This window comes from Antechinus flavipes, chromosome 4 (assembly GCF_016432865.1).
Source record: "Antechinus flavipes isolate AdamAnt ecotype Samford, QLD, Australia chromosome 4, AdamAnt_v2, whole genome shotgun sequence".
Classification (NCBI taxonomy): Eukaryota; Metazoa; Chordata; class Mammalia; order Dasyuromorphia; family Dasyuridae; genus Antechinus; species Antechinus flavipes.
The window spans coordinates 203,730,560-203,746,492 of NC_067401.1; the positions used below are offsets into that span (position 1 = coordinate 203,730,560).

At 40.5% G+C, this 15,933-nt stretch overlaps 1 protein-coding gene across 1 annotated transcript; it reads right to left on the reverse strand.

The window, feature by feature from the left end:
• Positions 1 to 2,665: 2,665 nt before the first annotated feature.
• LOC127561731 (gastricsin-like) lies at positions 2,666 to 12,416 on the reverse strand. The gene is made up of 9 exons (XM_051996934.1): positions 12,316 to 12,416; positions 9,386 to 9,536; positions 8,501 to 8,618; positions 7,789 to 7,907; positions 7,044 to 7,243; positions 5,425 to 5,547; positions 4,755 to 4,902; positions 4,104 to 4,202; positions 2,666 to 2,950 (listed from the first exon to the last, which is right to left on the reverse strand). The coding sequence occupies exons 1-9, from the start codon at positions 12,378 to 12,380 to the stop codon at positions 2,795 to 2,797; spliced, it is 1,179 nt and encodes a 392-aa protein (XP_051852894.1). The 5' UTR covers positions 12,381 to 12,416; the 3' UTR covers positions 2,666 to 2,794.
• Between the last annotated feature and the right edge of the window lie 3,517 nt (positions 12,417 to 15,933).

Genomic DNA, 15,933 nt, shown 5'->3' on the forward strand with positions numbered 1-15,933 from the left:
GCCTTATTTTTCTGTATTTGTTCATGGGTTCCTGCATATCCTTTGCTTATAATGTAATTTCTGTATTGGATACAATTAAGGCTCTTCCATACTTAACATCCATACTGTACACTAAGTGACTGGCTAGAGCAAGGGAGTCTGTTTGCCACTTTGAGAAAACCACAGACACAAGCCATACCTACCCTCATGCTTGGCATACAGTAAGACTTGATTTCATTTTTTACATCTCCATTGTTCAATCAGGTAAAGATGAAGACCCTTCTGGAAAAGCAATCACTATGACTACCCAAAGAAAACCAAAAGTTCATTTCAAATTTGTATTAATTGGTGATAGAAATGTTGAAAAAAGAAACCACGTTTTTAAAGCATCATTTGATTGGTGAATTTGGGGAGAATTAAGTAGTCATCTTGAGCATTAAGGCCCAACCTCTCCTATTACATATGATCAACAGTCCCATTAAATTTAAGATATGGAATACCGCTTGCCAATAGAAATCTGATATTCTAAAAGATGGTCATTCCACGGAAGATCTAATAGCTTCAGACTATTAGAATGCTTAAATGTCCTATTGAGAGTTATTAACAAGAATGAACTTAATTTCCATATATTCATATATGGAAACATCCCTATCATGTTTTGCAGCAACAAAGTAGCTATTACAGGAAGAAATATCCAAATCCATTGTCTTCCATAAGAAAACAATCTCTATTGCTCCTGCCTTTCATCCAACAGTGACTCCACCTTTGAGAAGCTATCCTTTTGGCAGCTAGAAAATGTACTGGAAACCCTGATTTGGAGTGTGTGTGTGTTTTTGTTTGTTTGTTCGTTTTATTTTGTTTTGCTTTTTGTCATGACTGCTCTTTGATAGCACTTCCAGAGGTTGTCATCGATCCAGCACTAGCAGGACTGACTGCTTAGATAACTGTGATAGAAGTAAAAGCCTATAGGAGAATGAAGCTGAAGGCCAGAGTCAGAGATTTAGATGAAACTATCTTGTGATAATAGTGATGTAGAATATTCTCCTCTATTATATACCTGAGCAGAACACATTTGAGTGATATTAAAGGAAATGAATGGACTTCAGAATGAATGTAGCAGTTTAAACACAGTTTTTAAAAAAGGGGTGCCTAGGGTGTTCCAAGAGGACTAGCACTTCTGGTATGAGGTCTTGCTGAGTTCTTTTCAGGGCTACTCTTCTGTCTCTCCCCTGTCCCCCATCATCCAACTCTCACTGGGGCTCCAAGAAGCTGTAGCATGAGCAGCAGCCACACCCTGATAAACCATCTTGACAGACAGGCTAAACCAGGTTGAGGGCAACTGACAAGTGGCCTCAAACCTACTAGTGAATTAGGGGGATGTTTACCCCAAACATGTGGAGACTTCCTCTAGTGGAATGGGTGGAGGAGAACAATTTGTTTCAATGGCCATGAAGGAGGCTAAAGCAAGTGCTGTGGAGTACTTAGAGCTTAGCCAAGGTTATCCAGTACATCCTAGGTCATCAAAAGTCTCCTTGATTTTTGTCCTGCCACTGATCCAAGAAAGAGTAAGACTGAAGATTTTCTACAACTCTGCCTCACTTAAATACAATTTACCAACAAGTCAAGACAACACCTGTGATATCATTGGTCCTCTTCAAAAAAGAACAAACAACAACAAGCAGTTTAAAATATATAATTAATTTTTGGATCACATTATTTAGTTGTTTAGGACTATAATTACTTAACCCTTGAGTTTTAAATTTAAAATTGTTGCAATTCAGTCACAAAGTTCAGTGACAATGCTTTGTTTATTACTATAATACTCATTCCTTTTTTATCATAGGTTCTTAATGTGGGCTCTGAATTAATTTTAAATTGGGTGGCTATATTTCAATATAATTGGCTTTCTTGGTAATACTATGGATTTTATTTTATGCATTTCATTTATACTTGGAATGGGAGGAACTTGGATTATTTAAAAATGATAGACCCATTCTAGGAGAGATGGGAGAGAGCAGAGATTAGAGTGTGGGAAGACAAGGAGTTAGTTGGGGAATCAAGTTTGATTGATGGAGCAGAGTACAGAGTGGTAATAGAATTGAAGGTAAAATTTGCATTGTGGAGCCTAGGCATGATCAGTACCAAGGTTTGAGTAGACCCAGTGCTTGATACATAAAGCAGGTATTGAATGAACTCTTGATAATTGGTTGATTGATAGACATTCTAGTATGAACAAATTGGCCTTCCTAGAGGAGGCAGAGCATAATGGGTAGGTGGAGCTGTTCCCACTAACATTTGGTGTTAAACCAAACTCTACAACAGAATAGACCCAACACCAATTCATCTGCTGAAGTTTCCTGTTCTTCCTCAATGTCCCAGATCCTTCAACCTCTCACACAAAAAAATTGGAAGCCAAAATGATTCACTAATCAGTAATTATCTTCCCTCCTACCTCACCTCAGACTTCCCATCACATTCTGTTTGACACTTTTCTAATGTATTTATCATATGGTTAGCAATGTTGACATTTATATCTCTCTACAAGACTAAGCTTAATAACAGCTGGAGTAAGGTCATATCTGAAATCTGGAAATACCATCTCCAACACTTATTATGTCGTTTTCCATGCGGTAAAGGTTTGATACATGTTGAATGTATCAACATGTTGAATGAATGGACAAATGAATGAAGGGTTAGAATGATTTTTATTTATAGATTCTCAGAACCCACAATGAAGATCCAGAATTCATCAGGAGAGACAGAAAGGGAGGGAAGACCAAGAGCCAGGGAGATGAAAATAGTCTGGAAGAGGAGCTTAGGCTAGGTTGGCAAAGCCCACCCTGTTGTTTCCAAGGTCGTAGACAGAGTAATAGTTCCTGAGGAAAACATCTCCAAGGATCCAGAGAGGCTGACCATTCTGGGAAGGCAGGTAAGTGGGCATGATCCCCACCTCGCAGTAGTTGCTGTTGCTCTGGAAGTAAGAAGAAAAGATGAGTTCCATCAACCTATAATGACCTACTTCCTCCAGAAAGTTGGCCATCTTTGTCTGGAGGTGGGTCCCATGGAGCAGAAAATATCTGCCTTAGGCTTCCACTTCTTTCTCTGAGCATGAATAGTTCTAAATCTTCTCTAGAAAATCTTCTACGATCACCTCATCTCACAAGGACCTGTCCCTCCCTAGATTAATCTATCCACTAAGGAGATGTGGAGGTGAGGATAGGGAATAAATACTTACTGCTTGGTAACATTGTTTTTTCTCTTTGTTTAACCTTTTTCACTTATATTAGAAAATTTGAAAGAGCCCAGATTATGTTTTCTATCTCTTCACTTCACACACACACACACACACACACACACACACACACTATGCTTAGCACCATGCTGAGCACATTATTTAATGTTTGTTACTGACTGATTAACATCTCACATGAGCCACATTACACTTCTTAGCACAGTGCCTGGCACAGAGTAAGCACTTAACTGATGATCTATCATATATTTATCACCTATCTATCTCCCTACTTACCCACCTATCTACTTTTGTTCTGTAACCACACAGTCCTTCAAGAAAATTATCAAAATGGGATATAGGAGTCAAGTCAGGGAAGTTGCCCTGAGAAAGGAACAACCCAGTAATTATAGAAGACTGAGTATTGATTTCTAATTGACTTCTGCAATTGGCCCCAAGTCTATGACCTGCACAGTGGAACAGGTTACCCATGAAACAATGAGTTCCCATTTCTAAGAGTATTCAAGTTGATGTTGGTGACTACCATATGGAGATACTGAAGAAGAGATCCCTGTTTTGTGTGGGAGTTGGACCAGGTTATCCATTATGACCCTTCCAACACTGAAATTCTATAAATCTTTAAAGAGCTACGTAGCAGGGGTATATCTGATTCTCCAAGTCCCCCATCCCTGTGTTCTTTCATCCTTCTCATCCCAAGGCAGGGAGGAAGGTATTTCTGAGTGTGTAATCTAGAATCTACAGTTTGATTCTTACCACTCCTCTCCCTCTCCCTTCCCCCACTTCTCCCCCAAGGTGCCCAGTAGATTTCCTTCCTTTACCCTCTCAATTCACAGGGACCACCCCTGAGTAAGAATGTTTAGATTGGAAAACTTACCGGAAGAACATAGGCAGAGGGAGGAAGGGGGAAGTTTACACCATTGATGTTGAAGGTGATGGTGGGCATGTTCTGGGTATTGCTGCAGCTGACCAAGTACTAGAGGAGAGAAACACAAGAAGCAAGATATGTATATGGGGGACAGGTACTTAGGAATGCCATCCTAATTTGAGTTCCCAGGACTTCTACAGTAAGTTCAGGATAGAGACTTTCTGACCCAATTTCTACCTCCCCTGACTCACCTTATCCAAGTCAGTCCTACCCAAGTAATGATCAAACCATACTCAGACCAAGGGCTTCCTAATTCTGAATGTAATCCTCATAAACTGCAATAGGGGTCAGAGCTGTAGTATATTTTAGAGGAACCAATAATGATGGTGGCAGCTTGTGTGTACATATTAAAAAAACTTTAAAATTTACAGGGTGTGTGTGTGTGTATATATATATATACACAAACATACATACATATATATATATAATGTGTGTGTATATATATATATATATATATATATATATATATATATATATATATATAAAACGTTAAGATTTGCAGAAAGCTTTCCTTCCAGCATCTCAGTGAAATATAGAATCCAAGTATAATTATTCCCAATTTGTAGATGAGGAAACTAAGACTTAGAGAGGATCCCTTACAGCTCCATTTTCATTCTGCTGGGCTCCAATGTACTGCATCAACTCAGAGAAAATCTGCTGGGGGGCAGTGAGGAGGGAAGTTCCAGTGTCCACAATAGCTTGGCAACCTTCAGAGCACCAACCGGTAGCCTGGCCTCCAATGGAGAACCTGTAAGAAGACAGCCCTTGACGTTAGACAATTCTTGATAATGTACCTTCCCTTTTCTTTCCTGTATTCAAGGTTCTCTCTTCCACATCAGTCTCAATTTGCCCATTGCTGAGAAAACACAACTTCTCTTATTTTAGAGAAAACCTAGAGGGAGGAATTCCCAGCCTAAATTATCTTGGTATTCCCCAAACCTAAGTGTCTGAATCTACTAGGCTTTGAGCCAGGATTTGGAACAGTGGAAGTTATCTGACTACTGTTCAGTCCCATTAGGGACATATGTCCCATACCTGCATTTACCTCACTCAGCTTTCTTATTTATGGACCCCTCATAAAATTTGTTCCTCTAGAGTCTTTTTTGCAAAATATATTTTATATAAAAACTCAGGCTATCAACCTGACTTTTCTCTCTAGACCTCAAATTTCTCCCCTCTAAGCTCTCTTTTTTCCAGACTGAAGGAACAATTATCATCAATATATCCATTTTGAGTCCCTCTCCCCTTGTCCCCACCACACCTCACATACCCATTAATGGCAATCTGCCAGTAAGCTTCCTGAGTGACAGGTGCCCAGTAGATCTCTCCAGTGAACATGTTGGTGTCCACTCCCCCAAAAGTGACTTCACCACCGTTATTAGAATTCTCATTCCTGAGGACACAAGAAAAATATCAGCTTTGGGGAGGAGACAGGGAGAGGCAAGGGAGAAAGGGTCCTTCTCTTTCCCTTTTCCTCCCACAAAGATTCTTACTCAGCCCACAGGCCCAAATTACTCACCAACAACTCCACCCCCACTGCCCTACTTCCCATACAAAGGAGAAACAAGGCAGCTGAGATGACTCCTAAGACCAGGGTCAAGTGCTGAGTTAACTTTGGAGTGGAAATCTGTGAGCTCATCCTAGGGTAGTAGGAAGATATATTTCCTCTGAATCTTTTGGAGGAGGAGCATGGCAGAGTGAAAAAAGAGATGGTTTCACAGCGCCAGGAAGCTTGGCATTCTAGTCCTACCTCTGACCTTAATGGTTCTGTGAAGGTCAAGCCAATTACTTAATTTCTCATTGTTCTAGGCAATTCCCAAAGGCTGTAAATTGCATTAAGGCAACTATGTGGCACTGCAGGGGATAGAGTGCTGGGCTTGGAGTCAGAAAGATTCATCTCCCCGAGTTCAAATCCAGCCTCAGACACTTACTAGCTATGTGACCCTGATCAAGTTCTTTTTCCTGTTCTTCAATTTCCTCCTTCTAAAATAATTGGAGAAGGAAATGGCAACCCACTCCAGAGTATTTTTGCCAGGAAAGCACCAAATGGTGTCACAAAGAGTCAGACATGATTGAACAATGACAAAAATTAAGTTTCATGGGTAGAGAGAGTTTCATACCTGGAAACTCCCTGTACCAATGAAATCACAGGTTCCTTTTCTTCCCCTATCTAGTTTCCTTTATCTGTAAAGTGAGGTCAGATTAGACAACCTCCAAGATCTTTTCTAATCCTACACTGATCATAAGGACAATGCTCTCTATAATCTCTCCTGGTTCTTATATAGGCTCTATATCCCTCATATATAGACTGGGAAAAGGGAAAGAATTGTGATTGCAAACTTCTTCCTGGCTTTCCAGAGCTTCCAGGAGTCCCAACCTCCTATTCAATTCATGCCCTATTTTCTCCACCAGCACCAGATCATCCAGTCCTTCTCCTCACAGTCCTTCTCACCTGCTGTAAGCCTATCAAGTTGATCCAGGAGCTACCCCTGTACATCAGCTAATCCCCAGTAAGCCCTTGAGGGCAGAGACCACCTCTTAGCTATCCCTACATCTGGCTCCATGACCCATCCCCATCTTTATCCCACATTCATCGAAGGTATTTAATAAGTACAAATTAATTCATCCGTTTCCTTACTGGGAGTGAGAGAAAAGGAAAGAGCCACAGAGCCGGTTCTTAACCTTTTGTATGTGTATCACAGACTTCTTTGGAAGTCTGGTGAACCATGTGGCCCCCTTCACAGAATCACTGTTTTTCAATATGATGAATTTCTTTTGTAATATTTTGTATTTGATTTTATGCACTTAAAGATACACACATACATGTGTACATATTGATAAAGCCCAGGAGGTGGCTGAGGGAGCAGAAGAAGTAAACAAGTCACCTACCCACTAAGGTAGAAGGCAAAAACAGGGGCATTGAGCAGGTTCTCTTGCAGGAAGCCCTGCATGACAGTGGTGGCCCCACCAGAACTGATGGAAGGATAGGCCAGGCCCAGGATCCCATCGAACTGGGCATACACAAAGTTGGTGCCAGGTTCAGTCTCGCTCAGGCCAAACTCCTGGTTGGTGATGGGGATGCCCTGGATCTGTGGGGGGAGGAGAGTGGGAGAGAAGTCCATCAGGTCAGGCTAGCTCTAAAGAAGGTCATAGGGAGAACAGCTTTTCCTTCAGGCCTACATATGAGCTTAGTCTCCCCACCCTACTGAGGCAAGGGAGGAGAGGATCAGGACCTACCCAGCCTCTGTCATGATGTAGCTTTGTGGTGGGAAGGGATTAGAGAAGAAAGAGAACCTAAAGGGACTTGGAGCCTTTTCCAAAATAAGAGAGCAAGATACATAACTTTGATCATCCTCCCCATATGCCTCATGCTCCTTAAGGTTCCTGAAGCCAAACTAAACCCACTGCAGAAGGAAAAGGAAGAAAAACCAGGGAAGCAGAGCTTCCTCTCTTCTATGGCTAGTCTCCTAACAAACCTGAAGAGAACCTCAGAGATCAGCTTGCTTCCTCTGGCAGCTGGACTCCCACATATCTCTGTTCCTAGGTTTTCAAGCCCCATAATTGTAGCAGAGCCCCCATCACTGGGTATCTACTCATACACTCCCTTTTACCCTATTCCCCCATAACCACTCACTGTCACAGTGTCATAGCCAAAGACTCCAGTAAGGCTCCCTGTTCCATACTGAAGAGAGAAGGTCTGTCCATTGCTGGAATAGGTGGAGGACTGGCTGGGGTTGAACTGGGGATGGTTTGCTGCTCAGACAAAAAGAGAATGTCAGTAAATGCCAATAAGTCCTGTTCCCACTCCTCCGTTCCCCACTTCTCTGCATTGTAGTGCAATGGAAAGAGTATTTTGGTGTTAGAAAAACTGACAAAAGTCTTATCTCTGCTATTCCTTAGCCACATGACTCTGGGAAAGTCATATATAATCTTTTAAAGCCTCAGTTTCCACATATATAAAATGTGAGTAATAATATGTGAATTCCCTATCTTATGTAGTGGTTATAAAGAAGACTCACACAGATGTTTCCCTCTCATGTTTGCACTTTCCTAAGTAGAATTATCATATCTGAATAGTAAAGAATGGCCTTTCACCTCTTTTCCATTTAACCTCTAAGGTCCCCACGATAACTACCAGGATCCAAATCCTTAGCCATCCTTCAAGACCCAGCTCAAGTGTTGACTCCCATATGAAGTCTTCCCTGACTCTTAGCCCATGGTGAGTTCTCCCTCCTCTGAACTCCAGCACTTATGGTTGGTTCCTTCCCACTAAATGCCATATCTTTTCCAATTGAGTTCCTTATATTTCCTTCCTTCTTCTCTCCCCCACCACCTGAGGTACTCACTGCAGGCCTGGCTCTGGCAATAGATGGAGGGCACCCACAGGTTGGAGGAGCCAGTGTCAAAGAGGACCAGGAAGTTCTGGGGTGGGGTCCCGATGCTGATCTCCCCATAGTAGGACATCTAGGGAGGAAGATTGGGTCAACATATTACAGAGATCTGCCATCTGCCTGGCACATAGGAATTACTTAATAAATGCTAATTGACTTGTGCACTCAGATCACCTCCTGCCTACCTAAGATCTTGTAGCATCTAGCAAAGCTAAACTGTAGGCACAATTGCATTCTGTTCTTTAAATTTGCCTTATTCATCAGTTGACAGTCTACAGAGTCCCAGAAACTCAGGGATGGAAGGGACCTCAGAGACCATCCAGTCCAACCTATACCTGAAAAATATTTTCTAGAAAGTACTTGAAACATGGTCATCTAGTTTTGACTTGAAGAACTCCAATGAGGGGAAAATTGATTGACTGGGGAGTAACTTTTAGATACCTCTAATGATAAATTGATTTTTTTAACCCAAGTCTAAGACTTTACATTTATTTCTATTCAGTTTTATCATGTTTGATTTGGCAGAGTACTCAAGCTTGCCAAGATCTCTGTCGTTTCTGATATTGTCATTCAACCTAGTTCTTAGTTATTCCCACCTATCTTCATGTCAACCTGCTAATGCAGTAACATTGCAGGACCTATCTTGAGTCTCAGTACAATCATCTTCATTAAAATAGAAGGTCCCTCAAGGCAAGGACTTTGTCCCTCTCTATCAAACTGGGAGTTTCCTGAGAGTGGAAAATGTCTTTTTTTCTGTCATCTAGGATCCTCTCCCCAACAAATGCTCATCATAGCTGACTGTCACACTTTGGAGCTTGAAGAGAGAAAATATTCACTCACATCCATATAATTGGCCAGAGGCTCATAACCAACAGCAAACTGGTTGAAGTATTTGGCAGCAGGGTCCCACTTGTGATTCCTCAAGAAGTCTTGAAGCACACCCTTCTCTTTCATCACTTGCTTCATGGACTTGAACTTCTTCAAAGGGACTCTGGAAATGGGGCATTAATATCAGTGGAACTGTCCCAGTACTCACTTCCTTCCAATCCCACCCACAATCCAGCAGCAAAGCCTCCACTGACCAGGTCAGCAAGAGCTCAGAAACAAGAGGCATAACTCCCTCCTACCTTTGGCTGTGTCTATGCAATAGTCTCTTTCAGACTCATCTTTTCAAGCACTGAGATCTTATGATTCTCAGTTCAGCTACTATCTTTTAGAGGATTTTCCAAAATATCCTTCAGCTAATCAAATGCTCTTTCCCTACTCTGAAGTTCCTTTGTATTGACTTTGTATGTTGTTCAAGAATTTTAGTCATGTCTGACTCTTCAGAATCTCATTTGGGGTTTTCTTGGTAAAGATGTTGGAGTGACTTGTTTCCTTCTCCAGCTCATTTTACAGATGAGGAAACCTCAGGATCATACAATTACTAAATGTCTGAGGCTAGATTTGAACTCACAAAGATGAGTCTTTCTGACTTTAGACCTGGCACTCTATGTCCACCACAGCACCACCTAGCTCCACTTATCATGTATATATTTTCTTCTTACTTCTTTTTTTTCTACTTTTTTCTGTGGATTCTATTTTCTCCCACTTAACTTCTATTCCACAAGCAGCTAAGTGATGTAGCAGAAAAAACATAAGACCAAAAATTGGGAAGCCCTAAATTCAAATATGTCTTAGGCACTGGCTATTTGACCTTAGGCAAGCCTTTGTCCACCTCAGTTTCCTCAAATGCAAAAAGGAAGTAACAATATAACCCTCTGTCCCAAAGCCATAGATAGAAGATTCTCTTTTATTGGTAGAGATGAATGCCCTACCCTGAGTGAGGGGGTAAATTGGTGGTAAGATCTCTAATCTTTACCAGTTCCTTTTAGGACTCTCCAAGCAAGAATCCCCTTTGAGTTCCTATTTGGGATGCCAGGATCAGTCCCATTTGGGACTCTTGAAGCACCAGACTCTCTAAGAAATGAATTGCTTCAGGTGCTTCTGGCTTCCAACTTCAGGAGAGAAGATGGAAGGGATCAATCCCATTTGCTGAAGGAAAAGATGCTGAGAAGTCAGGAGGAGCAAGCAGTCTCTATCATGTCTCTATTCCAGCTTGCTACTCTAGAGATTTAGGGAGTTTTATATTAGGTTAGAACTCTCTTGGTTGATCTGAGTTATTTCACTCCCAATGGGGGAGTTTCTTCACTCTATATACCTGGTATGCATAACTTTTGATTTCTGTTTTGCTATGATTTGGATAAATGAGATTTTTTTGTTATTCTCTATCTGTGTTCATTGTGGTTTTTGATGAGAAAGGAGTCAAGTCTTGGATAGAGAGCTTGGGGTCCACCTTCTCTTCAAAATGATAATACAATCAAAAAATAAATGGAACCCAGTCATATCCCCTAAACTAAAAATATTAAAGAGAGCATATGGGTTTAATTTTAGTTCAGAGAGTGGCTTCCAACCCCAACCTCCTGCTTTTCCTACTGGCAGGAATGAAAGTCTCCCTTGGAGAAGAGAAGGAGAATAAAAGGTTAGAGATGTCTATTCTGTCTTCCTTAAAGCCCCACACAATGACAGGTCCTCAAAACATGTGCATCCCTCTCTAAACATATAACTCTCCACTACTCATTCCCTACAATAATAACATTCCCAGTGCTGTTGTGAGGATCAAAAGAGATAATATTTCTAAAGCACTTAACATAATGCCTAGCTCATAATAGGTGCTTAATTAATGTTTGTTTCCTTCCACCATTCCCATAGATTATGTTTCTTTAGGAACTATTTAATTAAAAAAAAGTCTTCTGTCATATACATAGTAAGTGTTTAATAAATGCTTGATAGCTTTAACTGAATTATCATGCACATTGAAAATTCTAGATTAGAGGATGGAAATGGCAAAAATGAGCATAGAAGCACTGAGACAGTCCTTTACCTTTGGCCATTTCCCCCATAGCCCAATTTCTTTGAGATCCTTCTTTGTCTTTCAGAAGTTTTGGTGTTACAGATTTATTTGATGATTATGGAATAACTTACCTTTCCTGATACTCCTTCCTCCTTCCTAAGACCATGGGATCTTAGACTTGAAGCTAGTAGGGACTTCAGAGATCCTCTAGTTTAATATTCTCATTTTGATTAAGAGACTTGCCCAAAGTGATCTAAGTTATAAGTGAAAGATCCAGGATCTAAATCTAGTTGCTCTGACTACATACCTTTACGAAACATCTAACTCATTTTATAGCTAAGACAGATAGATACCTCAGTGGATAGAAAGAAAGAACTTGAAGTTGGAAAGATCTAAATTCAAATCCTGCTTCTGATATTTACTACGTGACCCTGAGTAAGGTACTTAACTTATCTGTGCCTCAGTTTTCCCAATCTATAAAATGGGGATAATAATAACATTTACTTCTTAGAGTTGTTATAAGGAGCAAATGATTTAACATGTAAAAGGGAAGTAGAGGGGAGGAGGACAGTAATAAGTATAAGTCCCTATTATGTATTAGGCACTGGGCTAAACAGTTTACAAATATTGTAAGTACATTGTGAATCTTAAGGCACTATACAAATACCAACCATTATTATTATAAGAAAACTGAAGTCAAGGAAGGTTAATTGACTTGCATGTTATACTACATGGTAATACAAGTAATGTATACTACAGAGTCAGAATCTAAGCCCAATTTTTCTGGCTCTTCCCAGTACCCTGGGCTGCCTGCTCCCTTCTCTCTCCTATGCATTAGTTTTCTGCAGCCACCACCAACCCCATTCCCAGGACTTACTTGATTACCTTGTCTGCCTCTGAAAAATGGAGGCAGACAAGGGCAATGATTAGCCACTTCATCATGGTTGATTTCTTCGCCAAACAGTAGAAACTACTGTTACTACCTCTTGAGGTCCACTCTGAGCTTGAGAGAACCACTGGGGACTCTCATATATATATGCATCCAGAATGGGCTATCACCCCTCCTCCACATATTCCACTGCCAGACTCAGTAAACAGAATAATCAGTTGGCATAAATGGTAGGGCAGGAGCTAATGGGGTCTTAACTTCTTATCCAGAGCTTGAAGGCTTAATCTGCTATTAAGTACCCAGAGCCTCTTGGTCCCAAACAAACAGAGCAAATGCTAACATGATAACCAAGTACAAATTGTGACCCCCCCCTTCTCCTCATGTCCAAGGTTCTCACCCCTAATTTGAGAGAGGAGAAGGCATGGAGTGAAATGATAATGTTATTGATCTTTAATTTACAAAAAAGGACTGTGCAGAGAAAAGATTAGGAAAGACTTTCCTTGAGAAAGGAAGATTGAAAGACAATTCTTTGGGGGGAAAAAAGAATCCTTAAAGCCCTATAGTCAGTCTCTCTGTAAGGATGTCAGTCTAGACTAGTGGAGAGATCCACTTACGTATAGGTAGAATGCTCTCAGGATCCAAGCTAAGGGTGGGGAGAATCCTCTGCTTCTCTTACATACCACACACCAAGGTCAATGGGCTAGAACTCAGGAGACAGACCTTGAGGAAGATTTATTCTATTATAGAATCATTAAATCAAGCAGAGATGATGACTGCAATCTCCATGAAAGAAGGGACATCATGAGGGAAAGAATCTTAGAATTCATTTAGAGAATGCATTTTGCCCAATCCCTTTCTTTGACAAAGGAGGAAATGGAGGACCAAAGGGATTAAATTTCTTCCTTCTGCCCCCTTCTTTCTCTGCACTCTAATTTTTCATGAGTTCATCAATAATACTACATTGCTATCACTATCATTCAGTTAAATTCAACAAGAATTTCTAAAGCATCTGTTGTATCAAATACTTTGCTAAGGGATGGAGATACAAAGAAAAAAAAAATCCAAGCAGTGTCTGCCCTCAAGAAGCTTACATTCTTCTGGGGGTGGGATTAAGGGGAGCAACAAAGATCTATGATTTCAATGACATGGGTAGCCCACTGTTATGGTCCAGAACTTGAAACAAGGTGCTAAGTTAGTGGAATTGATAGAGACAATATTTATCTAATTTAGCATGGTACTTAACAGTTCTTTAGTTCAGTACATGTACTTAGTACTTACTATAGTTCTACAAGATTCATACCTTTAAGACAGCATATATAAGCTAGGAGTCTCAACCAGGATTCAGTTGAGGAGATTCAGAAGCCAGAGAAGGCAGTTGGGGAGAACTAGGGAAGACAGAGAAGTGGTGGCAGTCCTCCTGCCTCCCCCATAGAAACCAAGACACATTCAGGAGGACCTCAAGAAGCTGGCAGAAGCAGAGAAGACAAAGGACTGGCGGCAAACTCTTGGAACCAAGGAGAGAGATAGGCCTCTAAGAAAGCTAACAGGGCCCCAGGAAAGAAGACTTGGAAGGAGACAACAAAGGATTGGACTTTAACACCTGGCTGCACTTGTGGTGATTATTGAACTGAAATTAAGGCTGCCTCCAGAGATCCCAAGGAAACTTCAACAGAGAATATTATATTTTAGAGAAGAATATTTCAGCCCACACACCTGTATAAATAGTTACCACTACATTGATTCCATAGACAAGTTGTTATGGCCAAAAACTTTCATCACCAATAGCCAGATGATTTCTTCTGCACTTACCTAGGGCTGGTTCTGTAACAATGAGCCCCAAGTCCATAATAGGGCCTAAACTTCTTAGCTTGATAGGATCATGCTAGAACTTGGACTTCTCTGTCAAAACCTTTGAGAAACCAGTTACTTCCCCACAACGATGACATACTGGAGAAAAAAGTAGTGAAAGCTTTTCTATATTCTCATTTTTAAAATGATATGCAAAATAGAATTAGGAAGGGTAATTTATAGTATATATTCTTTTGTTTTGAGGGCAAAAATAAAGAACTTGTAGCTAATCTGCACAGAAAGCAGGAAAACCCTATTCTAGTTACTCAAGCTAGGCTGAGATCTAAATTAGACCCTCTACTTTTTTTCTACTCTCTTGGGATTTTATCATCAACCAAGGGTTTAATTATCAACTCTTCGCAAATGATTCTCAAATTTACATATCCAGTACTAATTTCTCTCCTGAGTTTCAATTCCCCATCACTAATTCCCTATTGGATATTTCTAACTGGAAGTCCCTAAAACATTTCATATTCAATATAACCTAAACAGATCTCATTGTCTTTCCTCCCAAACTAACCCCTCTTCCTAACTTCCCTCTTTTGTTCAGAGACACCAATATCCTTCTAAGTCTCAAAGGCTTTGAGTCTGCATTATCTTTCACTTCTCCCTTTCACATAGTCAATCAGGGGTCAAATCCTGACATTTATATTTTCACAAAATTACTGGAATTGGGCCCTCTGTCTCTCCTCACACAGCCACCACCTTAGTCTCATCATTTTTTGCCTAGATTATTGTAATCCCTTCCTAACTGATTCTTTTCTTTTCCGTTCTCCAATCTATCCTTCCCAGCTATTTAAAGCTATTTTTCTTAAGGTTCAAATCTGAATATGTCATTCTCCCCTTCAGTAAACTCCAGTGTCTTCCTATTGTCTCTAGGATAAAATATAAATGCTTTTGTTTGGTTTTTAGAGTCCTTCACCATCCAATCAATCTTTCAAGCTTCATTGCACATTATTCCCCCTCCCACTTGATACAATCCAGTCAGACTGGTCTTTTTTCTTTTCTTTTCACAAGGTACTCCATCTCCTGTTTTCATGCTCCATGCCTAAAATGCTTTTTCTCTTCACCTCTATCTTGTTAAATCTTGCTTCTCTATGAAGATGCAGCTTAAGCACCAACTTTTTTATCTTTCCTTCCTTTCTTCCTTCCTTCCTTCCTACCTTCCTTCCTTCTCTCCCTTTTTCTTCCCTTCTTTCTCCTTTCCCTCCTTCCTTTCCTTCTTTCTTTCATTCCTTCCTTCTTTTCCTTATTCTTCTAGCTGTTAATGCCCTTTCTCCCTCACTACTTGATAACTAAATTTGCTGTTGCTCAGTCATGTTCTATTCTTTGTGAGTCCTTCGACCATAACTCATCATTTGATGTCATATCTTTGGGCATTTTAAACTGAGATTTCAGTGCCTTGTGCCTTGGGGTTCTTGCATCTTGGATTCCTTTTGTAGTCTCGTGAAGCTGATGGAGTCCTCAGAATAATATCTTTAAATGTATATAATAAAACACATGAGGACAGCTAAGTGACACAGACCTGGAGTCAGGGCCTGGGGTTTTCTTGGCAAAGATACTGGAATGGTTTGTCATTTCTCCAGTGGATCACCTTTTGTCAGAATTCTCCATTATGACCTGTCTATTTTGAGTAACCCTTCATGGCATAGCTCATTGTTTTATTGAACTATGCAAGCCCCTCTGTCACAAGGCAGTGATCCAGGAGGAGTATCTAATTACCTCATGTTTTTTGTACTTATTCCTACATTTCTAAAT

Bases quoted from the DNA above. Each gene is read 5' to 3' on its own strand.
- LOC127561731 (XM_051996934.1), bottom strand. From the start codon at position 12,380: ATGATGAAGTGGCTAATCATTGCCCTTGTCTGCCTCCATTTTTCAGAG. The intron at 7,908-8,500 runs GTGAGTACCTCA...TTGTCTGAGCAG, and splicing joins TTGCCAGAGCCAGGCCTGCA to CAAACCATCCCCAGTTCAAC. The intron at 2,951-4,103 runs GTAAGTTTTCCA...TCTTACTTCCAG, and splicing joins CCTCTGCCTATGTTCTTCCG to AGCAACAGCAACTACTGCGA.